At 46.5% G+C, this 26,626-nt stretch overlaps 2 protein-coding genes and 1 long non-coding RNA gene across 6 annotated transcripts in view; 1 reads left to right on the plus strand and 2 right to left on the minus strand.

Annotated features, from left to right (window-relative positions):
• Positions 1-1,436: 1,436 nt before the first annotated feature.
• On the minus strand, positions 1,437-6,099 carry LOC144170437 (uncharacterized). Of its 2 annotated transcripts, none has more exons than XM_077700229.1 (2): positions 4,576-6,099; positions 1,437-3,113 (listed from the first exon to the last, which is right to left on the minus strand). In XM_077700229.1, exons 1-2 carry the CDS (start codon positions 5,951-5,953, stop codon positions 1,588-1,590), a joined length of 2,904 nt encoding a protein of 967 aa, XP_077556355.1. In that variant the 5' UTR covers positions 5,954-6,099; the 3' UTR covers positions 1,437-1,587. The 2 variants fall into 2 exon arrangements, with proteins under 2 accessions (XP_077556355.1, XP_077556356.1); XM_077700230.1 differs by having other exon boundaries at positions 5,656-6,096.
• A 10,624-nt stretch (positions 6,100-16,723) lies between these two features.
• On the plus strand, positions 16,724-17,245 carry LOC144170439 (uncharacterized). Its single transcript, XR_013322614.1, has 2 exons — positions 16,724-16,998; positions 17,070-17,245. It is a non-coding gene; the product is annotated as an uncharacterized LOC144170439 (long non-coding RNA).
• The window catches only part of LOC144170438 (acidic mammalian chitinase-like), a 61,174-nt gene continuing 51,793 nt past the window's right edge, over positions 17,246-26,626 (minus strand). Inside the window, exons 8-10 of one of the 3 annotated variants that reach the window (XR_013322612.1) lie at positions 20,061-20,202; positions 19,106-19,149; positions 17,246-17,337 (exon numbers count right to left, since the gene is read on the minus strand). Coding sequence is in view for 1 of the 3 variants with exons in the window: in XM_077700233.1 (XP_077556359.1) it covers positions 20,107-20,202 (96 nt within the window). In the remaining 2 variants the exon portion in view is untranslated. Of the gene's footprint in view, positions 17,338-19,105; positions 19,165-20,060; positions 20,203-26,626 lie in introns of all 3 variants that reach the window. The other 2 variants (XR_013322613.1, XM_077700233.1) reach the window with 2 other exon arrangements.

Consider the following 26,626-nt stretch of genomic DNA (forward strand, 5'->3'; position numbering starts at 1 on the left):
TGTCGCTCAACCAGGGGTTCGGAGGGTAGTCACCGATTCCGAGCAAACCTACTGGAATTACCAGTTGGGTTGGGTGTCCCGGCCTGCTTTGTGTGGGCTAAAAAACCACTCCCCAAACGGTTCCATTCAGCTCATCTGGACACCCCCTCATGCTTCAATGGAGGGCAACAAATACGCCCACCCAACAAGGCTGCTCTTTTACCTCCCGTGCTACGTAGCTGCACGAGGACAATCACCCGCTTGTCACGTTCAGGGAGATAACCCAGCATTATCGCGTTCTGAGACAGACCGTACCTTCGCCTTACCCTGACCTTTTTAGAGAACAACAAACTACCCTACGGCTCATACAATCCGGGCTCCTTCCCACAGCCTACGCGTCTTCACTTAATGTATACGAATCGCTACGACGCTGACTGTAAATTTTGCTCAGAAGTAGAAACACTCGACCCCGTAATCGGGGTGTGTGACTTTAGCCCTGAGCACCTTCCTCTCTTTTCATCAACTACCCAACAAGAGCAATGGGAGATGCTGCTGTCCAGGCCCTCTCTACCTACCCAGCTTCAGCGGGTGGACAGAACACAGGCCGCGCGGACTGCATATGGGCCCCACAGGAGAAGGAATCACTCCCCAGGGCTGCACTCTGGGCCGTTCAGATATCTGAACAGAAGTATTTCTTCCTCCTCCTCGTCCTTCTCTGCCGCAAATCTCGTCGCCTCCGTCCGCGGCGCAGAGACGGAGAAGTCAGATCGTCTAACACCGGGTTAAAGCTTACTTTAATTTTATAAAAAAAGTTTCCACTCTTGTGCTACAGCAATACGACTCAACCAAACACCGTTCATGCATCATGCATTGATTTAACCTTACCAAGAATCTCTTTGAAGTAATAAATGGTGTGGTTAAGTGCATTTCACTTCTCTCTGGGTTTGCTATTTGTAGAGCGATGTGAGTGAATTTAAGTGACGTCGCTTGGGTAATCGTTATGGGTGCCGTTTACAGCTTTGCTTTCCAACCACATTCACGGGGTGGATTGGCGCGATTTTTTTGTTTTTTGGAGCTGAAATGTAGGTTGAGTAACATTTCAAATGCTAGTTACCCAAGACAGTTATCAAGTAAGGCAACGACATACGTTGCCTTCACAGTTTCTATAAATGTAGCACAACTTATTTTATTTCATTTTATTATTCTGAAAGAAACGATGCATAAAACAGTGTGTGCATTAACCATAATAACGATTAAGTTATCTTGTAATTTATCTCATTGAAAATTTTAATGTTGGTGCTGCCCACTTTGTTTTCAAAAAACCTGTAAACATGATTGTAGGAAGGGAACATACTTTGCTGTGAGGCATTGGGTGCCTCCTGGTTAACAAGGTAGGCTTTCCTAAAACTTTTTAGCGATCTGTACTGCGTTCTGTTACAAGAAGTACACAGAAGAGCTATGGGATCAAGTTTTATTTACAGTGCTTTGCAGGCAACAATTCAAACAGCTTGATGTCGTATCGTAAACGTGAATCACTAAGCTAGCTTATGTACATTGGCTTTTTTTGCCTTGCAAACATAGTCCTTCGAAAAACCACAACCACAGGTATCACAGTTCGTCGATTGACGATGCTCTTTGCGACATCTTGGTGGTCGTCCCATCGTGAGATACTGAACTAGACAGCGTGGTTCGCGCCTCAGTTGCGTCTTGGACCTGGTAGGTGCCGGACCGGCGGTTCAGCTGCAAATGGAACACGCTGTCTTTCACCTTCCTTCGAGCGATAGCACGCTTTCTGAGCCTTCTGTGGATGAACAGCAGGACGGCAAGCACAGCTATCAACACCAGGGCCGCAATCATGATGAGGAGGGCCACAGGTGGCCGGGATTCATCCCGATTGCCCGCCGCTGATGATGATGATGCACCAGTTGCGGGACCATGACTGTACGCAAGTTCCGGAAAAGAGATTTCGTGGCAGTCTGCGGTGATGTTGAGAACAAGTCTGCTGAAGCAGACGTCATAGTCATTCTCCCTGGCAATGTTACCCACTGTAAGATGACCACCAGAACTGCAAGCAGTCTCGACGCGCATCAGTGTACTTTTGTTTTTGAGGACAGTCACGTTGAGACGGCAGGGTGAACTTCCGTGGAATGGTGGTGTAAATGACCAGTTCACACGGAGCTGGCGTGGTACCGACAGGTCTGGCTGGATCCGAAGACGGTAGTGGAACTTGTCATCTTGGTCGTCCTGCGAAATTGTTGAAATTTCTTCGTGCGTGGTAGTTTCTGCTGGACGTTTCGAAAACGTGGCAACAGTTGTTTCGCCAGCAGTCTTCATGACCAGTGGTGTGGTTGGTAAGACTTTGGTGGTGTTAAAGATGTTGCAGTTGCGCGCAACTTCTGCAGCATGCCTGTAAGCCAGCAAGCACACCTCATACTTGACACCCAGTTTTGTGACGAAGATGTGGAACGTCTTGTTGCGGTACGCCGGCGAGCAAGGCTGTGTCACGTTGGTCAGAAAGGTTTGTCCGATGGCACGAACTGTTACCCGACACTGTAGCTGATCAAGGGGGTCGCTGCCACTGTAGGCATTCCACGTGAGTGACAGCTTGGTGTTGTCCTGCTCCATGTGCACCAATGTGAGGCGACCATTGAATGGCACCATTGTTGTTGGGTTCTGGGTGGTATGGGGCTTGGCTGTTGTTGCCTCTGAGGCCATAGTCGCTACAATGGTGGTACCAGCGACTGGCGTGCTCTGGATGGTATGGGGCTTGACTGTTGTTGTCTCCGAGGCTGTAGTCGCTACAATGGTGGTACCAGCGACTGGCGTGCTCTGGGTGGTATGGGGCTTGGCTGTTGTTGTCTCTGAGGCCGTAGTCTCTACAGTGGTGGTACCAGCGACTGGTGTGCTCTGGATGGTAAGGGGCTTGGCTGTTGTCTCCGAGGCCATAGTCGCTGCAATGGTGGTACCAGTTACTGGCGTTTTCTCTGTTGTGCAAACGAGGAGGCCGAAGTCGTAATCTACGATGTGGCTGTCATCATCGCACACAGCTGAAGAAAGTGTTTCTTCTGCGAATTCCCTATGCTTGAGGAGGTTGGCAAACCCTTGAAGTTGACAGCCACAGTCGAGGGAATTGCCTGCATGGAAGCAATACCACAAAACAACACTGCTAAATATACATGCGGGATTGTTGTGTGACATCAATGGTGTAAACCTTGCACTGCCTGACAGACATTATAGCTTAGCAGGGTAAATTCCTCCATTCAAAATGTTTTTCTTTCATACATTGAACTGTTTTCTTACAGTCTCAGTGCAAGTCTCTTAATAAGCCAAATCAGTCTTGCCAAGACATTTACAATAAGAAACTCGGCCACACTTTGTTAAACGCAACGTAATTTTTCAACACACTGCCACACCCATGGTTTAAAAGTGTCCAGAGACACATTTTGCATAATTCTAAATGCTAAGTAAATGCTAAGAATGGCAGGCATCATCCGTTGTCTTCCACAACCATGAATTGCTATCTAAACACGACGAGCACGTTTTGAGGAAGTACACACTGCTAGCATCCACAGATGACTGATATACTGCCCATCGAATTTATGCATTTTACTTGGTGCAAACAGTTTGCCTCTTCAAAGTATGCTTGCTAAGCTAACGAATTATTCCGGGGTTAGTGCAAAATCAAGATCAAGGGCTGAAGAAAAGGCACTCTTATTTGTACACGAAACACAAATCGCCATGTAGATAAGCTCTTATGCACCAAAATATTTTTTGTCACAGCTCTGTGTGCTTCAGTTACATTTTTCCGTAATGTTATTGCTTCTGAGGCTTATTCTGAGCTAACCTGACCTAGCACCGGTTGATGTGAGTCCGGTAATAAAAGCTGACGATAAAAAAAATAACAGGCTGACCTTTCTTCAGGAGGGTTCCATTATAATTACATTGCATGCTTTAACATGGTTACACTGTTTTAAGCTCTGACCTCGCATGCGAGCAGTCAAAAAAGCTAGTCAAAACAACTTATGAGACAGCGAGAGAGAACGTTAGTAGGAGCATTGTTCAAAAGAGTTAACCAGAGTACAAAATAGACGCTAACTGCTAGATAAGCATGAAAAAAATGAATACAAAGGACATGTTGACAAGATGCATAGCTTATGTTGACAAGATGCATAGCTTATGTGGTGTAACAGCTTTTGGTACAGCAGCTGCAACCATCTTTTCCAATTTTAAATTGAATAACTTGGCAGTAATGTTTCGCACCAAGATCACGTAACTGCTGCCTTCAAAAGTTTGTAAATAGTGAAATTAAACAGCTTGATGCAGCTGCCAAGAGCAGAAATTTGTAGAACAAGTTGCAAATTTTGCCTCTGTATTTCACAGGCATGTAAATGCCTGAATTTGCTTGCTATTGCCATCATGATTGGATTTTTTTTAGCAAGCAGGGTTCTTTTAAGTATATAGAGCTGCAAGATTTTAAATTTACTTTCCAAATGCACTGTACTGAAATTTTGACACTCTTAAGTAAGTGTGTAAACACAGAGGTGTTGGTTGATTGATGACAAGAAGCAACCCAGAATCAAGCAGGAATCGACTCACCTTGGAGGTTAATGGACCTTATGTTAGGACTGTGCGCGAAGGCACCGGCAAAAATATATTCTATGCTGTTCCCTGAAAGGTCGATGTGTTCCAGTGATGCCAGGTCTGCGGTATGATTCTGGTTGATGTAAGTAATCTCATTGCGAGACAAGTCGAGCGTCACGAGTGAATTAAGTCCCACAAACGCTGCCGAATCTGCAGTGTAAATATTGTTTGCGCTCATGTTGAGAAGCTTGAGCTTTCCAAGTGTCGAGAACAACAGTTCTTCCAGCCTCCGTAGCTGGCAGTGACTTGCATCGAGCGTTTCGAGTTTCAGCAGGGGTGCCAGTGAGCTCTTTGTGAGCCGTTTGACTGGGTTGTGAGCGACAGTCAAAGTCTGCAGTGATGCCAGGGAGTCGAGCTTCAGTTCTGTCAGCGAGTTGTGGCCAATGTTGAGCGTAATCAGACCTGGAAGATCGAGTTTCATTGTTGCACTGCTTATCTGATTGTGGCTGAGGTCGACGTGCCTGAGCTGTGTGAGAGATCTCTCCAGGGAAACAGACTTCAGGCTGTTTGAAGCGAGCCTCAAGGTTTCCAGTGCTGTTTTGCCAAATGCACTGGAATCAAACGAAGTCAGCTTGTTGCTTGACAGGTCGAGGTCTTTTAAACGCTCCAGGTGGAAAAACGCGCCCACAGCAACTGACGATATTTCGTTTCCTCTTAGCGACAGAACTGTGAGGCTTGAAATATTCTTAAACGAGTATCCGTTCAGCTCTGTGATTTGGTTATAGGATAGGTTCAGTGCAGTCAGGCTAGGCAGGTCCTGCAAAGCAGTGCTGGGAACCGTCGTCAAGTTGTTTTGCGATAGATCAAGGGTATGAAGCGACGCTTTAGCTTGCGTAAAGGCACCCTGCAACACACTAGACAAATCACTTCTAACGATGCTCAGCTCTTGTACTCCATGCAGGATCAGGGAGTTATTTTCCAGAGAGCCCAGTGACTTGATGGCCAAGGAAAGCGCTGTAAGTGAAGTGCCACTGTGCGCTGCTTGGGAAAGCTTCTTGCGCACAAATGGAAGCACCGGGGTCTCCATCTGCTCACCGCGGCATTCCATGCTCGTTCCATTGACAGTGCAGGTTAGGTCGATCCCTCCACTTGTCAAAAAAGGGGTGCTGGCTGTGACGGTTGCCGTGTCAGCGGTCGTCTCGGTCGTTTCGCTCCCACCGCGGCATTCCGTGCTCGTTCCATTGCCAGTGCAGGTTAGGTCAATCCCTCCACTTGTCAAAGAAGGGGTGCTGGCTGTGACGGTTGCCGTGTCAGCGGTCATCTCGGTCGTTTCGCTCTGCACTTCCAGGACAGCGAGCAAGGATAACAAAAGCCAGACGGCTTTGCACGCCATTGTCGAGTTGAGAAAGACGGCATTTGCTGCAGGCGGTTGGTTTTAACAGCGGGGTCCAGCCACACAGGAAGAAGGAATGGCCTTGTAAGAAGACTGCTCGACAGGAAGTCGCTTCCTGCCCCCGCCTCCCCTCCTTGTGGGCTCGGCTTTGACGCGCGACGGAGTCTTTTATCTGCATGCGCCGAGTGGTGTTTTTCTGAGGATGTCCCTATCACTCCTCCTGTCACTTTTTTCTTTCTGCGGTTTGGAGCCAGTGTAGGGCTGTCCGTGTAAAAACCAGGGAGATGTTACTGGCTACGCGACATAATGCAGTCAATTTTTTGTGTTGCAACACCACTGCACACTTACAACAATTGTAAAAGCTCTGTGGCACACTACCAGCAATGCTCGGTAATGCTTCAATAAATCAGCAGTGCGTAATCTAAGCTTTTGCCCGATGTACCACAACAAGGTAGTTCCTGTGTGTAATAAGCCTAATGACATCCAGAGCAAATGTCATTTGCTCTAGATGTCTTTGGTACGGTGCTAAACGAGGATACCGAGTGACATTCGAGGCGAATGGCATTTAAATGAGGTTGGGGAGCTCATTCAGCAGCACTTTGGCTCGTGTTTAGACAAGAAGGTGGAGTAATAAAGCAAAGAATACTGTTTCTAAAAACTGTCAGTAAACTTGTATTTTTTCCTTCATATTACTGTTCAAATAAAGACAAACAAGTACTTACAATAAAAAAAATCCCAATGCACGCGTTATTCTGATGCGGGTTTCTTGCGGACTTGTCTCGGCTTGTGATGTCTACTTATGTCACTTAAAACGGTGATTACCTTTTTTTAACTTACAAAGGAATCTTTTTTTTTGTCTTAAAGAACGAGTATGTACGAAAACATTCTAGATGCACTGAACTATAATTTTGCAGTCCCGTGAGCTTGCTAATCGTCACTGCTATCCCTACCACATCAATCAAATGGCATTCGCTTTGAATGACATTTGCTGTGTGACAGAGGTGCAGGGGTATAACTTGCGCTGCCTGGGCACACAAGGGTGAATAAACCATGTGTTTGCTTGTATGCGAGTGAGCCCTGAGCAGCAAAAAAATTGAGGAGCAAAATATACGTACAAAGATGAGGGCAATTCTTATGCAATTTTCAGTTCAAAGATTGAACCTGTGCCACAGTAACCGTGTTTAAAACACGTTAACCCAATTGTTTTCAACTGTGCGTACCCCAATAGCGCCGCACTCTAGTGGGTGCCATTAGCTGCATCAAACGTAGTCCTTTGAATATTTAGGGTCTGGGACCCCACTCGAACACCACACCGCACACTTACAACAATTGTAAAAACTCTGTGGCACACAACCAGTAATGCTTGGTAATGCTTCAATAAATCAGCAGCACGTAGTCTAGGATTTTGTCCAAGGTACCAAAACGAGGAAGTTCCTTTGTGTAATCAGCTTAATGACATTTAGAGCAAATGTCATTAGTGTAATCAGAGGACATTCAGATCAGAGCAGATCAGATGACACTCTTAATGGGTGCCACCAGCGGCAGCAAAAGTAGTCCTTTGAATATTCAGAGTCTGGGAGAAAATCGTCAGTAATAAGAGGTGCATCAGGCCCTCTCCATTTTCATGTTATGTTTTTATCATTGGGCACACCTAAAATTTCATACTTGTCCTTTTCTGCCTCTCAATCTCTTCCTCGTTTCTTTTACACAAGTTGCGAGCGAACAGTCAGAAATTAGCAGTCGAGCCATTCAGTACCACGTTCACTCCCTGCCTCAATAAATCATCACTGTTGTCATGACACCCCAGCTGCTACCACCCTTATCAACTGCGAGTTCTCCACAATAGATGAAGACCACTGCATTCCACTCCCAATGTTCCCTACAACCCCTCTTAGATTCAATTACTCGCAATCTTCCAGGGACCAGACAAAACTGACAGTGGTTCCGAAATTGCTGATGGATCCCCGTTTTGCCTTTTCTGCCAGTACTGCTTGGTTTGAGAAGCACTTGAAGGCAGCTGCGTACAGTGGCTCCATCACAAGAAAAGTTGGCAAATCATGGAGCCCATTCTTCACTTGCCTTGTGCTGGTTTTTTAGTCTGTTATGAGACATGCACTGCGTACAATGAAGATTAAAAAATCTGTGCAACATAACAGGAATAGCTACATCAAAGTTACAAGGGTTCCAAGAACACGCATTTTTGCTTGGGGGCTCCAAGCAAAACGGTTTTCTTTCAGTGGCTTTGTGTTGAGGCACTTTAGGTGGTATAGCGAAGTCTTGCAAAAGTGAGAGCCAGACCTTTAGAAATAGATTTCATGTGGGAATGCCCAAGTTCTGCTTTTATGTTCTATTTGTGCTAGAGAGTTTGGTGCAATGCCTTGTGCGGTTAAATTCATTATGTAATAGAGGTGTGCTCCTTACAAAGTGATTCCTGGGCTGCCAGCTACAAATTACTTCAGAAATCGTACACAGTAGCAGACTAGCTAAGCTAAGACAATTTTAAATCTGACAAGTGCATGCTGCAAAGTTTGGTACCACTTCGGAAAAATTTGTTCACAAAAAGTGCTTTGTTTTTTCTTCGCTGCTTTAATGTCAGGTACCAATCTGCTTCTTCAGCAAGGCAAGCACGTCCGATGCTCCTACTTGCGATGTAATCATGACAACTTTTTCTTTGGAACGGGCGCCCTATGTCGAAAACCAAACCTTAGTCACGCAACGAGACCGTAAAATCACGAGTAGAAAAATACAGATAAAACAGGTCACCTTTTCAAGAGATACATCGCTCTTCCGCAGATTCAAAAGCTTTGACAGAAAACGAATCAACGTTTTCGCTTCTCCGTCTACTGGAGGGGTGGCGATTTGGACGCCCACAGAATCGGAGCCGATGTCTGAAAACAAAAGGCCAGAAATATATGCTTTGTCCGAGGAGCTTCGTTCGTTTCGCTGACTCACCAGTAATCCTACTTTCGCTCGCTCCAGGTTTGGCATCTATACGAATAGCGACAGCTCCGTTGCTCATGGTGTAAACGGGGTCGCTTGTTTGCTCCACGGCTTTGGTCGTCTGCAGCACAACAGGGACAGATTTTCTAAAACTCGCATGGCATAATAAGGGGCTTCATATTACCTTAAAATTTGTGGTTGGTTGTTTCGCGCTGCTTTTGTTTTTTGGCATTGCTACTGACTTGCCTAGAGTTCTGGCGTAAATTTGAAATAAATTAAGTGCGCTTCCCCGCATGACTCCGTGCGATACGACATGAGCTTTGGCTGCTCTGGATAGTGTGTAGGCTCAAGCCAAAAGGCAAAATTGAAACTCACAAGTAGTTTTATATTTTTTAAGAATTAAATACAATGTATAGGCATTATATTTTGTTTGTTTTTTAGAAAGGTTTGATATCTACGTAACAGAAATGGCGGGGTAAAGGCATAGAGTTATGAAACTAAACTCTATCGGTAAAAGGGCTTGGAACACCTTGACTAAGCTGTTCCAAGCCAAGCCGCAGCTACAACTGCGCTGCAGACGCATGCGGCTAAAAGGAGGAAATTATTCCACGTTTTGATTGGCTCCTGAAACCACTGTCAGCTGGGGACAAAAGTTAGGGACATTTAGGGAATTTGTTGTTGCAGCGAGCAGGCTTGTGGTCACGGAACGTGCTTGTGGTCTCGCGCTTCGCCTCCTAGGGAATTCCCTGTAAGAAGCTGAGTACCGGCGTCTAGCAGCAGACGACGCAAGAAACGGCTAGAACTGACGCGTCCTTGTAACTCACGATGTCACCCGCGTTGACGTCCGTCGTAGTCCGCACCGTCGTTGTCCGCACCCCTCCCCCTACACTATATTAAAAATAATACTATCCGGCGCCTGGTTTCGATCCCTCGACCCTGCGGGCGGAACGAAATGTACATGGCGCTCTATCCACTGCGCCACAAAGCCGACACAGAATGGGAGGCTACGAACGCGCCTTATATCCTTGACTCATTCAAACTACGTCAAGAAGCTGCTGATACAACGCATTCACTACCACCAACTCCCCAAACACTAAACGTTAACGCAATGCACCCACCCCCTATCGACGCATTTACTCGAGTCCCCCTCGCGGGGAGATGGGCCCAATTACGATGGCAGTGCAACGCCGGCACGTGCGGGGAGAAAAGAACAAAGAGAACAGAACTCCCACTGGCGCAGTTTCAGGCAGGGGGCGCGCGAGCACTGCGAAGGCGGGAAATTTGAATTGCATGGGGTGGTAGCAGTAAGCGGATAACGGCGGTACAGGCCACTATGGCGAATCACTGCTCTGCATTTCCGACAGCTTTCACATTGAGTGGAACGGCTTCTAATTTTTTTGTTAATTCTGTTTTGGCGGGTGTCTTGCTTGATTATATTTTTTTTATGAATGTGGAGCGTGCCTGCCTGACCGTGTCCAAGGTTTCGCCCGGAGTTTGTCCAGCCCTGGTTCCTTTATTCTTATAAACTTCATTTTTTCCCCTCCGTATGGGCCTAATAATACTGCTGCCGCACCAACCAATCATCAGACTTGGAGGACGTATTCTTCATTATTTCTCGGACACTGAATTACCCCTGCATTTAAGTTTCTTGCTTCTTTCAAGAACGATGAGAAAATCAAAGAAATTCCGTGCAGAGCTGCGAGATTTCCTAGAAACGCGCGCGTGTACCGGGGAGAACAGTAATGGCAATAGCAGCTTTACTTGTGCAGTGTGCGACTTTGAAACTAAAAAAAAACGCAGGATGAGATATTGCCCCTTCAAGACAGTTTCCAGATCTGGTCGTTCCAAAATGCACATTTATTAGCGAGAGATGGTAGCGTGGTTTATTCAGTGGCTCTAAACAAGTTCGTGTTATTGCAGGATGCATGATTGCTACGACACTAGCCCTTTGAGTAAACGATGCACAGCAGGCGTTAGATTCCTTCCAACTTACAGGCTTCAAGAGCAGATGTGAAGGCCAGTATTAAAATATGCAAAATTTTTAGAACCTGCAGTGTTGCATCTTAATCTGTATCATGTCCTCTTGTGAAGACCTTTAAAAATGTTCCTCGGACAAATACGTTTTAAGCTTGAGAGGTACAACTTGGCATGGTTGTGAATGTTGCCTACCTGGCAGTTTGTTGTTTTAACTGCAGCACAAACACCAGATAAGCGACTAGGGGACGACGACGTGCAAGTGCTCGTGTATCGTCCTCCACATTATTTCCACATTCCTGCACTATGTAAAAGGAATATACCACAGGAAGGAGACAGTCTTTAATTTTATTTATTCCCAGCTTCACAGTCATAGAAGACGACAGGTACCAGAAGTGCCCAGACCAAACTTTGTAGGCGCATCCAGATGCCTGTTAAGACCTCTGTCACTAAAAAGTAAAAAAAAAAGCATTTTCAAAACTGGTCAAGCACTACATATATTTCCTTAAGAGCCTCCCATTCAAAATTCCAATGACCAAATAGCTTAAACAGAGTACACTGTTATTGTGTTCCTTGTGTGTACGTTTTTTAGTATGCGTATGGACACTGACATTTCTGCTGTATCTTTTTCTTTTATTTTTTTTCTTGTACACGAGTGGCAGACTTTCCTCATGTTATAATTCTTTGTTTAATCTGCTCAGGTAGCACACCCCTCATTAATGCCAGAGGGGTCATCAGGGATCACAAGAACACCAAACACATAGAAAAATTGCATCTACAAATTAACATTCCTGCAGCAGTTATAAACTTATAAAATATACAACAGAATGGCATATTTTGACAAAAAACCCTAATACAAATACAAACACGGCCATTTCCAGCTTTCCTCAAAATTTTGTAAACCAGTCTCTTTAAACCAGGCAATAAAACTGCAAGCATCTTGCATACAATTTTGTTTGCACGTAAATTGCCGGCAGCTTAAACTTGGGTGTCGCAGAAGCTGTTGTGCAACGATGACGTACTTGCTCGTCTATATTTTTCTGATTTCACCCGTCTACAAACAAGTCACATCCTACAGTCGCCATGAGTTCGGTCGACATGGTAAGACGTTCCAAAAAAGAAAGCTTTTGCATAGTGCTTTTTTCTAACACTCTTAAAGTTCCTACACTCACTCCTGTGACACCTAAGGCTGATTCGGCTGGAGAGCACTCCTACGTGGGCAGCAAGTTCTATGGTGGTCCTAAGTGGCGAAGACTGAGGAAAACAAAACCTTTTCGAATGTAAGGTTGATCCTCTGCCAGGCGAGTGCAAGGGTGGAGATTGCTTGACCTTTGCACAGTATTGCCTTAATCCCGACTAAATTCAGTTAGCTGTGCTCAATATTTCAGAGAAATTCAGAGCAAAAAAATGTTTTGAAGAACGATTTAGAAATATTGATGGCCAGAATGTTACGGCCTCTTTTAACTGCAAACTCAGAACGTCAGCTTAAAACAACTAAAAAAATACCTTAAGGAGTAGCATCACTATTAAACATTCATAACATGGTTAGGCTCTACTTAAAGGGGTATTGACACGAAAGATAAAAGCTGAGATAACTGCACAAAAAGTTTCTTTTGTATATGAAGATTTTATTCGAAACCGTTCAATAGAACATATTTTAAATTAATTGTAATCTTTGCATGGATCAGAAAGCTCAGAATGAATGCCCTTTTGACATTGGCATAAGCAAGACTGCATGGAGTCATGGCATGGAGTGCCTCGCCATGCAGTTTGCCCCAAACTGCCGACGTTAGGGCTCCAGTGACTTAACCAACACACCGGATGCTGAAGGTGCATGCTGCACTGCCTTGTGTATCATGTCACTGTTTAAGACTGATATCGTGTGGCCCAGGCGCGTGCGACCACGGCCAGCCTGCGCGTGTTCGCTCACTCTAGCACGCGTGTCCAGTCTGACCATGATGCAACGAGAACAGTGACATCAGGACTGTCATTCTCTCATGGCGGCTGCCCTGGTGTTCGTTTTGTCGAAGCCGAAACTGAAACGAATAAACAAGGCTCAAAATAATCATTTACCCTGCAATCGACCATCTAATGTTCCATTCTATGATTCCTGGGCTGGTAGGCACCCATAGCAATGGGAAAAATGTAACATGAAAATTTCATGCTAGTACTTTTTAAGATATTTACATACACACATGAACTGCCTGCTAATGGCCCTTTCGGCCAGTTGTTACCCCCATCTGTTCATCATTCCTCAGCTGAGCATAAAAGATTGGTATAATCAAGCGTCAAGTTTAGATTTAACAAGTTTACAAGCTGAGGGATTCACAGTGAACTTTTTGTGATATTTCTTGACAAGGATTTAACCTATAACCACTCCTCACTGGCTTGGCTCATGTACAATTTAAGCACATACTGTACTAGGTACAGTTTCACTTACTAAAGCAGCCTCTCCCTGATGTGTCTGTAGTCCACCCAAAATGCACTGCAGGAAAGCCAACTTTTTTCTGATGATGACGACCGTAGGGGAAGTGAAAAAAACATTAAAACACTTCCCATCATTTGAATTGAACCTGGGTCCCTCGTGTTATGAAGCTGGCGTCTGTCCCATCGTGCCATTCCAGCACAGTCGAAGCAATTTGGATTTGCATGAACGTGCAAAATTACACATAAAATGCACACCTACATCTATCAGCAACCATGGTTGGTCACTACGAAATGTCATGGATTGCCTGGATCAGTAAAGCTCTAGACAGCGCAGTGCAGCAAATCATCCCGGTAAGAAACAAGTGCTCGGTACTGGGCTGGTTAATTTGGTGTTGGACTTGATTTTGGAAAGCTTCAGGTACCCCGTTTTTGCCGTTTCAACAGATGGGCAGTTGATTTTTTATTAAGTCTTCCCGTCGGTTACTAGGTCACAGTTACATATTTGGTTGTCATACTATAGGGTGGTCTGCCAGCGCAGGCAGTCTGCCTAGTGCTGATTTTGAGTGTACCACAAAAACAGCCACTTCAGGAGGCATTCACCTGCTTTCCATGGGTACCCAGAAAGGATGTAGACCAAGGCTTGCCCTCCAGGCCCTGCACCAACATCGTAGGGGCCAGGTCCAAGCACTTGTTTTTCCCACTGGAAGCCGTCCTATGCAGATGCTACAGGAACAGGATTACATATAACTTACACAAAGTTGTAAATATCTTGGCGTCACAATCACCAACAATTTAACTTGGTCCTGCCACATTGAAAAGATTTGCTAATCTGCCCGTAGAAAATTAGGGTTACTAAGGCACACCCTCAAAAGCTCTCCCGCTAAAACTAAACTCCTCGCATTTAACACAATAGTCCGGCCTTGCTTAGAGTACGCGTCTGAAGTCTGGGATCCGCACACTAAAAAAGATATTAACAATCTTGATAGAGTCCAAAGATTAGCTGTTCGGTTTATTTACAATCGCTTCCGCCAGTCTGACTTCCCGACAGAACTAATAATTAATAACAAAATTCCAACTTTAGAATCCCGAAGGAAACTAGCGAGACTTAAATTTCTTTTTCAACTATCCAGGAAAAACAGCATCATGGACCTTTCGCACGTCCTCACTCCGTTATCTTCACGTCCTACTAAAGGATACCATTCTTACAAATTCACACCTACCTTTGCACGCACTAGCACCTTCAAGTACTCTTTTTTCCCTCGCACAATAACAGACTGGAACGAACTGCCGCACCATATTTTTGAGTCTGCGAAATGTTCTAAAATCTATGGAAAATTACTTTGAAGTGTGATTTATGTTACTTGTGAATATTTTGTATACCTGTCTGGTTTTTCCCTTTCTTACATTTTTTTTCTTTTTTTCTCTACACCTGTACGACTGTGTAATTGGTCATTATCGTTGTACCACCCACTCCTGCTTGGGCCATTTTTATGGCCTGCAGTATTTCATAAATAAATAAATAAATAAATAAATTCTGTGTCGGCGCAACTGAAAGTTGGGTAAGCTAATAATACATCTTTGAAAAATAAAATGCGTAAAAGATAGCAACGTGGAATAAGACCACAGAAGACTACCCACTACAAGAAAAAGAACACACAGCGCATCGTCCTGTGTGTTGTTTTCTGCATAAACAAAATTGGGCAATCTCTGCCGTATTGTTAATAACAAGGATCGTCCGAGGAAAGCGAGGAGCGAGTGCGGTGTTAACCATGTGCAGCCTTTAGTTCGTTGTACGATTGGCATGGGTTACAGAATTCCATTGTCATGTAAGTCCATGTATGTGGGCCAGACAGGACGCTGTCTAAGTGTCCATCTCAGAGAGCATTTGTTTACGATAACAAATTCAACAAGCGAAAATCTTCATGCACATGATAAAAAGTGTGGGTGTCACCCTTTGGTTGATGAGAATGTGGTGTTGTAGATGCATAATGATCAGATTGTTAGGGAACTGGTTGAGGCCTTCTTTATCGATGAACATAGTAACAAGTGTGTCAGCAAATCATCTATCACTCTACACGTGCAGGAGCACGAGCTGATCAGCACCATATTTCTTTATTCTATTATTTGTTTTCATGTATAAATTTTGTGTTTTTCAATAAAATGGCAGTTGCCAGTAAGTGATTGTGTGTGTCCCTCCTGCCTGCACACGTTAATTGTGCGCTTTCAAATCTCCAATGGCTTTATGCCCTGCCACATACTATTTGTCTCACACGCACCTTCCTCCACTCACCTTCAACAAACGCTTTACTGACAGTTGCTCTTGGTGCCTCCTCATAAATGGCCCAAAATGCCGCTTAACCTTCACAGCCCCTCGGACGATCTTATTCTGCCACCGCAATTTGATCTATCCTTTCTCTCTCCCTCTTCCATATTTTTTGGCTCACGGTTTCACGCTATTTTTTTTCCTTTGGCCGTGTTCTCTGTACAGAAGCGACATTTCCCATTCATCTCCCGCAACGCAACTTGACTTCCAGAAGAGCTAGAACTCTAATGCGTGCACACGACATACTCGCGAGATTAACGCTATCAAACACACGCATACTTACGATCGAGGCACTGCACTTCACACATCCAGGCCTGCGCTTCGGGGAGTACACGCCACCGGTTCGATCAAACTTGAGCAATGTTCTGGGCTCCTACACAAAAGAAACAACAACAAAACGCTTGAAACTGCGGCCCGAGTGTGTGGGGACATAGCATCCTAATTTGAATTTAGCGTGCGCTGCATACTTGGACGAGAAACAGGGACTGGAAAAAGAAAAACCACATGCACGTTGGCTACACGAAGCAGGTGTTGGTTTGTCTTTTTACACTGCCTCTGTTCCTCGTTCAAGTATGCAGCGCACGCTAAATTTGAATTCAAGATCATACAAAAATTGTTAACGTCACAATACTATCGGGAACGAGAATGACATGCTGGGAGGCCGAGGCGGCCACGCAGCTTTAGGTACACAATACAGTGGTATAAACACAAAAAGTACAACAAACATAAAATAACGATGTTACTGACCTTGCTAGGACAATGAGCGCATAGATGCCCTCTTTTCCGCTCTTCCGTGCCTGACAGCAAACGCACGCCGGCATGGCTGGTCTACGCTGAGCTCAGGCTGCAATTCTCTCTTGAAATGTCGCAGTAGGTATGCAAGACACCTAATCAGATAGGGAGGTCGCACCAATACTAGCATCCACGGTATAATTCTCACATCTGCAGCTTCGTTTCGTAGCAATCAACACACGCTGGGTACAGACAGCGCAAATCGTTCACTGGGGAAATGCTACGCCCACTTCGGCGTTGTCCCTAGGCGCTCAAAAACAAGTCAAGTGACGTCACGTTTTGATCACGTGACCCAAGGATTTCTTTCCTCCTTTTAGCCGCTTCGGCTGCAGACGATTGCCGTGGTGGTGAAAAGCGGGTGCCGGCTACGACTCCACGGACTGTTGCAACTGCTGTGATCAGTGAAAGGAGCTGCCCTTAGAATGGTAAAGATACGAGCACCTCGTGGAGTGACCAGGTCACAAATCATACTCGCAGTATTCGTTGGCTTGGGCTGCACTTTGTACACATGGTATCCAGTTCTTCAATACAAGCGTGCTTCATTGATTGAGCAAAAGAAGACCGAGGGAGAACTTTCTTCACCCAACACGTGAGCCATATTTCGGAAATTCGTGATCGTTGGTTAGAAACAGATTGCTTAATCTTTTCTGTTGGTTTCAGGTGACCTTGGGCGAACGTGTAACTAGAGGCAAAGGTCGTGCTGGGAAGTGCACGACTTCGAAGACTTTGTTCCTGTTTTGTTGCGACTGTTTGTATCCTGCTCGTCGGTGTTGTTGTATACTTTACGTCGTTACATGTAGCAACGAAAGAAAAAAAAAGCCACACAAAAGCACGCATTGGGTGTCACTTCCGGTTCTTTATTGGCGCCACAAGCCATGGCTATGTTTTTGAAATAAAACGTCTTGAGGCTCCGTGTTCATTGTAGATCCTGTTAAAAAAAGACATGCATAAGGCTCCACACAATAAAGCAGACCGTGCTGCTTTATTCTTTAGCTGCATCATGCAACCCAATTCAGGTGGTGAAGCAGTGTACCTCTGCTTCAATAGTGAAGCTTAAGGTTCGTGAACTGATCCGATCAACGTGAAAGTTGAAAATTTAATTAGCGGCTGCCTCTACACTCACACAAGTAGATGTTCAGCCTAAGAGAAGGAGCAGAGGAGAATTGCAGAGCCATTTTTACATGGTGTAAGCACAGGCACCGATCTGCTGTGAAACCGGCTCAGGAAGTGCAAGTTCAGCTGCTGCACAAGTCTTGCTTTGAAGATTGCTTATCACCAAGTTTGGAAGGTCTCCACAGCACTCCATGTGCAAAGAAATTTGCTTACCACATCAGTTACATAATTTCTTACACCAAAAATAAGAGCGGAAAGCCGGAATAATTGATTGCTACGACCACGGGATATATTGGCAGAGCATAACAACCTAAGACAAAACACAAGAAACACACTGGGCTAGAAATACATGCTTTTAAGTATTTCTTGCTTTTCATCCTCCAATGATAACTGTATAACATTGCCTGACGCATCAGCCAAAGATGATGAAACAATCACTTTTCTCGCGCTCTTTGCCCCTAGAGTTAGAACATGCACCTTGGCCTGGTCACATGTTGTCCCACCAGACAGTTCCACAGCTTGGAAAAACCAGGAAATTTTCTGAGTAGCTAGTAGCCTTTGCAGCACATCGCAAATAAGCGGTGGAACTAGACATCTCTACATCTTCCCGTGGAAAGTGAGTGATCTGACAGGCAATGTTATGCAGGTCTGTGACATTGGTTTTGTGCTGCTAATATGCTTTATGGTTCTCGCGACATCTGCCTGCATCATGGTTTACGGATGAACTTGTCTAAAACAGCCATGAAAACAAATCCCGCAAACAAGGGTGAAACAGAAACAACGGAACACAGTGCATCAAGCAAGAGTTTTCGCAAAACCGACACCTCTTCTGTTCTGTCAAATGAAAGTGAGTAGTAACAGCCGGAGGAATAACTACCACTATTTATAACCCGTTCTAGGCTGTAGGATCTACAGACCGAAGAAGCATGAACATGTGGTGCTATGGAACTTTGGCACCAGTATCCAGATCTGTAGCTGAATGTAGCAGCTGATGTGGCTGCTGCCGTGGAGACGGGTCCACGTTTTATCTGCTCTACACTGCAGCCTCAAATGAATGTGCCTGATAAACAAGGATTGTCATATTTTTCCTGTTTCTTTTTGGTATCTTCGCACCACACAGTTCTTTGTTTGCCAGCCTGTTAAATTTCGGCTGCACCTCGAGGACTGCTGTGCCGAGGACGTGGTACGAGCTCTTCAAAGAAGCTTTGGCGCAAACATTGCAGTTAAAAGTAGTAAACTGTGGTAAGGACTGTACAAAGTGGCACGGTGGTTGGCTTACGCATGACAGTTACGTAACCCAAACAAAACTTTAATGAACACGCCCTTGCTTCGGCAGCTTGTGAATTCACGGCAGGCTTAAAATGGGTGGCGAGCTACTGAGAGCAGCCACGGAATCTGCTGTGTCTGACCATAAATAGATGACTGGTGCTCGAGTGCAGCAGTGCCCCATATAGCCAAGCACTTCTGAATAAATTGTACTAAAGAACTTCATCAGCATTTAGCAGTGTATAAAGATTATCCAAAGCCACAAACGCACATAATTTGCAGCACTTTGCAAAGAATAGCATTAACATGCTGCTCACCAAAGGGAGCACCAAAAGTGAGACTTGAGAAAACTTCAGGGGACCTTATGAAAAAGTACCTGGTTATACGAAGCACATGTGCAAGAGCTTTAAGGTAAAGAAGGCATGAAGTAACATTTCAAGACACATGTCTAACATGGCTTAACAGTACACAAGCATCACTTCTGCACTGGGTGACTGTAAACGCACCCCAGGACACCGTGATTCCGCGGTGAAAACACTCAAGTAACAATAGCTGTGAATAGGCACCTGCTTGCAGGCTGAAGCTATGGCTATGACAAAGATTTAAGTCAGCTGCTAACTTTGGCCGTGGTTGTGGGTAGGAAATCAAGCGAGCGCCGCTCGAGTTCAAAGCCAGCATGTCAGTTGCCACAAAGCAGTGTGGCGATGGAGCTACAATGTGCTTAGCATGCACAATCCTCAAGGTGAATATTTGGGAACAACAGGTGACTTAAGAGACTATAAGGGCCGCATTCTGAGTTCCTCCTCCACTCAATTTTCTCCCTCCACACCGAGGGGAGGATTCCGCAATGCTTACGCATGGGAACATCAATTTCAAGGATCTCGTCCACTCGAGGCTCGAGTGGAGAAAGGACTCAGAATACCAGGGTAAGGCTTGTTAAGGAAGAAGGTTTAGGTCAGTTAAATTTGCTTTCTACAGAGGAAGGGACAAGCAGGCAGGCCAGGGTAGGGGCAAAACTGAAATGAATTAACAAGTTCAAAACGGGGAGGTGGGTCACCCTGGGGCTCGGAGCGTTTTATCAAATAACCTATTATGAAGCGCACGAATAGCTTAAGAATGACTGCGTGGAAAACAATGCGAAAACGGATAAACGCAAGTAACATCTACACCCTTATTCACTGCTACTTGTTTAACGCCTTTATTTAATCTCGCCGTCAGCCGTAGCAGTGGGCAACAGCAGGAGCCTAAAAAAACGAACATCACGCTGCGTACCATGATGTTCCTTCTGCTTTCCTACTCGTCTGTCTTGTACTTTTGGTTATAGATGGGAACATACTGCAGAACTGCTTTCCACTCGCAGAAGAACGTCAGGGCCACGGCACCTGCTCCCGAGTACACGGCGGCCGGCTTCGCCCTGCAAAAATAAAATAAAGGGGGGGGGGGGTAATTCAGCAAACCATACATTTTAAATATGAGCTTGCTGGTGTACAAAGCGTACGAAGATCCACCTCGGGGGGCCTACACGCTTCATCGCACTTTCGCGATGTCGGTCGTTAACGGTTGCTTAAAGATTACACGAAGCGAAGCGAGCAAGGAGGGGGCATACCAGATTTTGCAAAGCTGAACCAATCTAGGTCCAATAGGGTACAGCGGAGGATAAACCATCGCTTTTCTTTGCAGGTGCGCTCGACGACAGGCTCACCCACCCTTTCACCGATTTCACCTTCAGCCGGTGTGTACCACTTGACTTGACTTGGCTGCAAATACGTTGTTTGGCTTTTTTTATACTTGACGGTGTGCTTGTAAAATGTAAAAAATACATTTTATTTGTGAATTTATATTTAATTTAAACTGAAATCTCACGCTTAAACACGTTATGTGGGCATTTTTGGACGTTTTTGAGCTGTAGCTTATAATGGCGCGAAGTTCAACAAGGTGTTAGCGTTCCGGCCTTCATGGCACCTGTAGGAACGAAAAGCGCCGGGATGAGTCGAACCCAAGGCGTTGTCCTGAGTATGCGTGCGTTCCCCACTTCACTTCGTTTCCCCATTACTACCCCGCTAACCGAGAGAACCTATGAACATCTAGTATGGGATTGTCAATTCGCATCTTGTTAGCATCGGCTTAAAACAGACACTTGTGCCCGGCGTCTGTTAGGATCGACAACTGAAAATAATTTGCGTTTCTTCAACTCTGGCAGGGCCACATTCTTTCGAAGCCAAACGCGTTCAGTATTTGGATTTAAAGTTAGCAAGTGGTAGATTAGTCTCTACGTACAATAGAGTCGACAACTTCCTTACGAAATTTGAGCATGTACTGGCAGTCTTCAATATGGCTGTCTCCCCAAGTATACCGAATTGATTGATTGATTGTAGGGTTTAACGCGCCGACGCAACGCAGGCGATGAGGCGCGCCGTAGTGGAGGGCTCCGGATTAATTTTGACCACCTGGGGATCCTTAACGTGCTCCGAAATCTCGTACACACGTGCGTTTTTGCTTTTCGCCTCCATCAGAAAAGCGGCCGCGGCGGCCGGGAAGTATATTGAATTCCGTGTAGTGCAGACTGGCAAGTGAAATTGTGTTCGTAGCTTACACCTAAGCCCGATTCCTATTACAATTCCGTGTTCTCTCCTCCTCGCGCTTCACGAAAAAAAAAAAAGTGGGGAATGAGACCTGCTTCAGCTGGGCTATAACAGGTTTAAAGCCAATATAAAATAAACAAATAGGCTCAAAGCCAACGAACATTTTTAAGGAAAAGCCAATTTGAGGATGGGCCAATTTGAAGATCGTATAAGCCCAATTATTTTTAGAAACTAGGGCCCTCCTAAAAAATTCTAAATTCATTGCTTCGTTAGGTATATGCTTAGCGTATAGCCTTACGGAGCGCCGACCAACGCCAAACTCGCTGCGCGAAAAGCTGCGGGTACCGGTTAGCGACGTCACAGCTTTAAGCGTAGCTTTAGTCTAAAAGCCAGGCCGGGACATAGCCGCGCTTGCATCACCGAGGAGGGAATCGCCCTCATTGATATTTCAGTAATTACTATAGTCAAGTTATTCATGTAGGCCTCAGTACGTTCCCGTATTCGGAAGAGGCCATAGAGCATTCACTAGGTCTACCCTTATTCAACCAGAACCAACAAGCTATCGTGGCGTTGGGGATGCGATCGTTTCACATTCCAGAGGTCAGCGTCCGAAATGTCAATATAGGCCCCAAAATTTTCCAGTTTTAACTCTATCATCTTGTCTGCCATCTCTTGGTTAGGACAATGCAGAATGCCAGATTTTCGACTTACTGAAATTACTGCTTTCGCATTAAATCCACGCCTATTACTCGTGCAGCGCGGAATGGTTGATGTAAATAATAGAACTGCCACCGAGAACCATTGAGAGCCGCGGTCCGCAGTATGGACGGAGGCGGTAGAGAAACTTCGCACAATTCTTTTATTTGACGCAACAAAAAAATAAAAGTGCGAGGAAACAAAAAACATACGCCTGGCCCCGGATAAAAAAAGGGGCAGCCCGCTTTTTTCTGCGGGAAACATAGCGTACGACACGTCATACAATTCTTATTCATACAAGGACATCAAACGTTCGCGCCAGATCTTTTGAAATTGTCGATTAGCGTTTATTTCTTAGCATTTGGCGGAACACTTGATCTTGAAATGATGAACAAGCCCATAGGCAACGTACAGGTGAATGTCAGAGTGTACAGTTCCGTAGGAAAGGGCTGAACAATATGCACAAAGGCATCGTCGGTCAGTTTCTCATATACAGCAAGCTAATATACTGGTTGTTATAGGAGTACTGACACGAAATTTCTCGCTTTCAGTTTTTATGCTGTAAAGAATACCTATGGTCCCAGTAATTACGAAAATCGAACCGAAAGGCGTCAGCCACCAACATATAATTAATTATAGCACGTTTATTGCAACCACTTTCAAATTCGGTCGCCGCGCGGGAAAATGGCCGTTCGAAGGAGAGCCTGCAAGCGGACTGCCTGACGTCACGGTCTCCGTGACGTCGGACCGTGACGTCATGGTCTCCGTGACGTCAGGGACGTTCGCTGCATCGTCTGCTACGGATTGCACGCGGTTCACACTAAAGCGCTGGACACATGTACGATTTGTACACTCGATTCGCATGCGACTGATCGTTACGACTGTCACCACGACTAGTCGTACGCGTGAATTTGAGACACATGACCCGATGCGTGCATGCGATGCGTCGTCGGCGTCGCTCCGCCCACCGTTTTTGCTCCATGGTCAACTACGACTATCGCTGAGCTGAATTTGTAGATCCCGCGCGTTTAATCGCAAAAAATGGATAAAGCAGGCAATCGTGAAGCGTTTCCTGCCTTCGGTAACAGTTCGCGCACACGCCGGCCGCGCCTGCCAGCTCGGACACTCAGCGGCTCGATCCGGCGCAGACCACGGTAGCAAGACGGTAGCAACCGCTTGTCGCTGCTCTTCTGAATCAATCTGATCGTTAAAATGAAGTTCCACATGCGAGAAAGTAGGTGTTAGTGTGGTGAAAAATTGTGCTTGGGATTGTTATCAGGGCTTATTTTAAAAGCGGCGATCAGATATCTGCCGCGATGCAAGCGTATACGCTGACCGGCCCCCCGCGGCGCGCGGCGGGCGGTGCGCCGACCGGTCGAGAGATGGCAATACCTGCGCGGAAACGTGAAGTGCGCACTTCGCAAGCCTTGCTCACAGCGGTACCGCAGCCAAGCCAAACCTCCTATCGAAGCGAGACCGCCCACAACAACAGCGCAGGCTATCGCTTCCGGTTCCGGAAACAACTGTATGACGTCATGCTGAATCGGCCGCAAAATCGCGGATAGCCTGACGTCACACCCTAAGCGATTTCGCTAGTGCTGCCGATTTGTAATAGTTCGCGGCCAGGGCAATTAAAATCGATTTTTGATGCGTTTCCAGCCTCGGATCGCTCCAAAAATTTCTGTGGGTAATCTGTACAAACTACTGAAGCCAATTATATCGTTATTTAGGCCTCTAAATTTGGTGTCAGTACTCCTTTATGAACAAAAGATGCTGGACTGTACTTTCTACCGTTGGATCTCAGAATTCCCAGATGACCAAAAAATAATCCGCCATATTCCACAAACTACGGAATACTGTGACCACAGAGTGAACACCCGATCTCCCATTGATGAAATTCCTTGAAAGCATAAGTGCACATTATATAGTTTACGTTCGTCCGGCCATAGCCACGTAAATACCAGGTTAGTACAACCGTTATGACGTTGTCATTTTTATGAGACCGCGAAAAACGTTTTAAAAAGCACAGATGTACCGGAAAATATCAAGTACAGACGATTAAAAAGGAAAGTACCTACTTGTTTTGGGAACGTACGTGTATTAAGAATTCGATATTGTTTTAAGATCAGGCGAAAGACTCGTCGTATGTCAGATATACGCGATCGCATTGTCACCGAAGGACGCACAGGGACTCGGTGTCTACGGGCAAGGCACAGTCAAACGTGTCTGCAAACTCGCGCATGTTCACGAGCGGAAGAAAACACAAAACTCTTGACATCGCGGTAGCGCCTTCCATGCTCTCGGCCGATGAACTGCCAGCGCTGCACGTGAGAAGACAGAAGCGCCGGAAAAAGAACTTCTGGGCGCGCTTCCAGTACTGGTCCCAGTTGGCCGCTCCTTGGAGGCTCCGCAACGACTCCCGCAGCGCCCCGTACGCAGTCCTCGCAGCCATCGTCCAGAAGACGTACTCCGGCAGGCTGCGGGACTCGTCGAGAGTATTTCCCTCGCTCAGGGACACGTTGAGCGCCGCTTTGACCAGAGATCGCGCACACTCTTCGAACTTCTTCATTGCTTCTCGCGGCTTCTTGTCCCACGGATCGAGTCTCGGCGTTGAGGATCTGTGCAGCTCCCTGGCCATTACGGTGCCCAGCGTGCCCGCCGTGAACGCGGTGGGGACCTCAACAGGGTAGAGCAGCGGCTCCACGCGCACCGAAGCGGGCACGCCGAGAACGTTCTCTCGGGCGCTGTGCTTGGGACCATTGTCGAAAAAGTGGAGCCTGTCGTAACCGTCGCTTACTGCGTCGGGGTTTCTCAGGAAGGCTTGCAGCTGATCTTTTTTTAGACGCATGCAGAGGCCAGGAAAGTCGGTGGGTGACGCTCTGATTGTGACATTCAACGAAGAATTGCTGATGGTCGCGGAGCTCGTGTTAAAAAATTGCCCGTCGTATAGGCGCAGCTTGATGGTTGCCAAAATGTCGTACACCTGATGGCGCATAGCGTTGCTCATCCAAAGCAGCGACTCTCCACCCTGCAGCGCGTATTCGTGTATGTGGCGAAAGATGGCGATGGTCGCGATCTTGCTGACGTCGTTCCCGCCGAAGAGTACGTTTGACACGGCGTTCCTCGTGTGCCAAATAGACTCTTGGCTCGCTTGCAGGCACATAACCCCGACATCTGTGTCGCTTTTATTCGGAAGAGAACGGATGTAGTCAAAGCGGAAGGCGTCGACAAGCACGTCCAAATAGACGTACATGACGCTATCGTGGGTCTGGCGCTCGAAGAGCTGGAGGACGTCACGCAGCACGTCTTACCCACCCACAGAGATGAGGGACTCGTGACTTAGGTGCTGAGTGGGCGGCAGATGGGCGTTTAACTCCGATAGCCAGCCAGTCGCATTCAGAGCGCCGCTGAGGTTCTCGAGGCCTGACACCGCGAGCAATTGACCGGGGCCGCCGTCGTGGGTGAGAGGGAGCAGAAGCTGATGCAGCTGCTCGTTCAGCATTAGCACGCCGTCCACTTGGAATTTTCTCGAAGGGTCGGTCTTGGCCACTTCTTCCGCAAAGGTCCTCAGGTAGTCGCGGAACGACGCCGTCGGGAATGGGAGCACTCTCTGCGCCAGTGTCTTTCCCAGGAATATGGCCAAAAAGGCGGTGCCGCCACGACGCACAAACGTGGTGCCGAACACTGTGCGCACGCCGTGCGCGAGCGAAAGCTCTACTAAGCGCACCAAAACGTCCGAGAAGCGGTTGAGGCGCAGCAGGTAGCTGTAGGTGTCGGCAAGAGGCCGCAGGATCTCGTGGAGCGGCGCTGTGCGGTCCGGTGCCGTGACAAAACGCGAGCACAGACTCTAGAACTCGGTCACAACGCGCGTCTCGGGGGACAGGTCGCTGTTCGCGTTCACGTCGAGAAGCGCTTGGCCAACGTGGTGCGCCATGTGATGCACGCTGTGCTCGATATAAGTGACGCGGCCACCGTGCATCTCGTCCCATAGGTGGCAAACGTGCCCGTGGAAGTCGCGGCACGGGTCCACGGCGTTATCCAGCAGGGACTCGAGCGTGGACAAGGCCCTCATGCACACGATGCTGGTGCAGTTCTCGAGGTAGGTGCTCCTGGGCGCGTACAGCAAGAACACCACCACGGCGACCAGGGTCCCGAGGCAAAGCGGTAGTGTGCAGCACAGGCCGCAGGACTTGCGGCGGGCGCGTACGAAGGACATTGTCGCGCGCGTTATCTCCACGACTGTGGTGCGTCCAACTGCGAGGAGAATGGAGGAGAAAAAAGTAAGGAGAGAGAGAGAGAAAACGCCGTTGGATTTAGGATGTCCTAACGTTCAAAAAAGATTTTGATTACTCGTAAATTCACAACTCCGGTACTTCACCTTGAACGTTGCGCTTGGCCATTTTCACTATACGCAACCGTCCTTACTGCTTCGCTGCTTGCAAGGAGTTACTTTTTGAAGTTAATAATTCAGGAATATCAACTATTCGGAAATTTGCCATTTGGGCTAAAGGATGATTTTTTTTTTCAGATTTGTTCGCTCGTGACACACCTTTATATGCC

The sequence above is a fragment of the Haemaphysalis longicornis genome, unplaced genomic scaffold (genome assembly GCF_048455015.1).
Source record: "Haemaphysalis longicornis isolate Haplotype H1 unplaced genomic scaffold, Haemaphysalis longicornis Haplotype H1 scaffold_2, whole genome shotgun sequence".
Taxonomy (NCBI): domain Eukaryota; kingdom Metazoa; phylum Arthropoda; class Arachnida; order Ixodida; family Ixodidae; genus Haemaphysalis; species Haemaphysalis longicornis.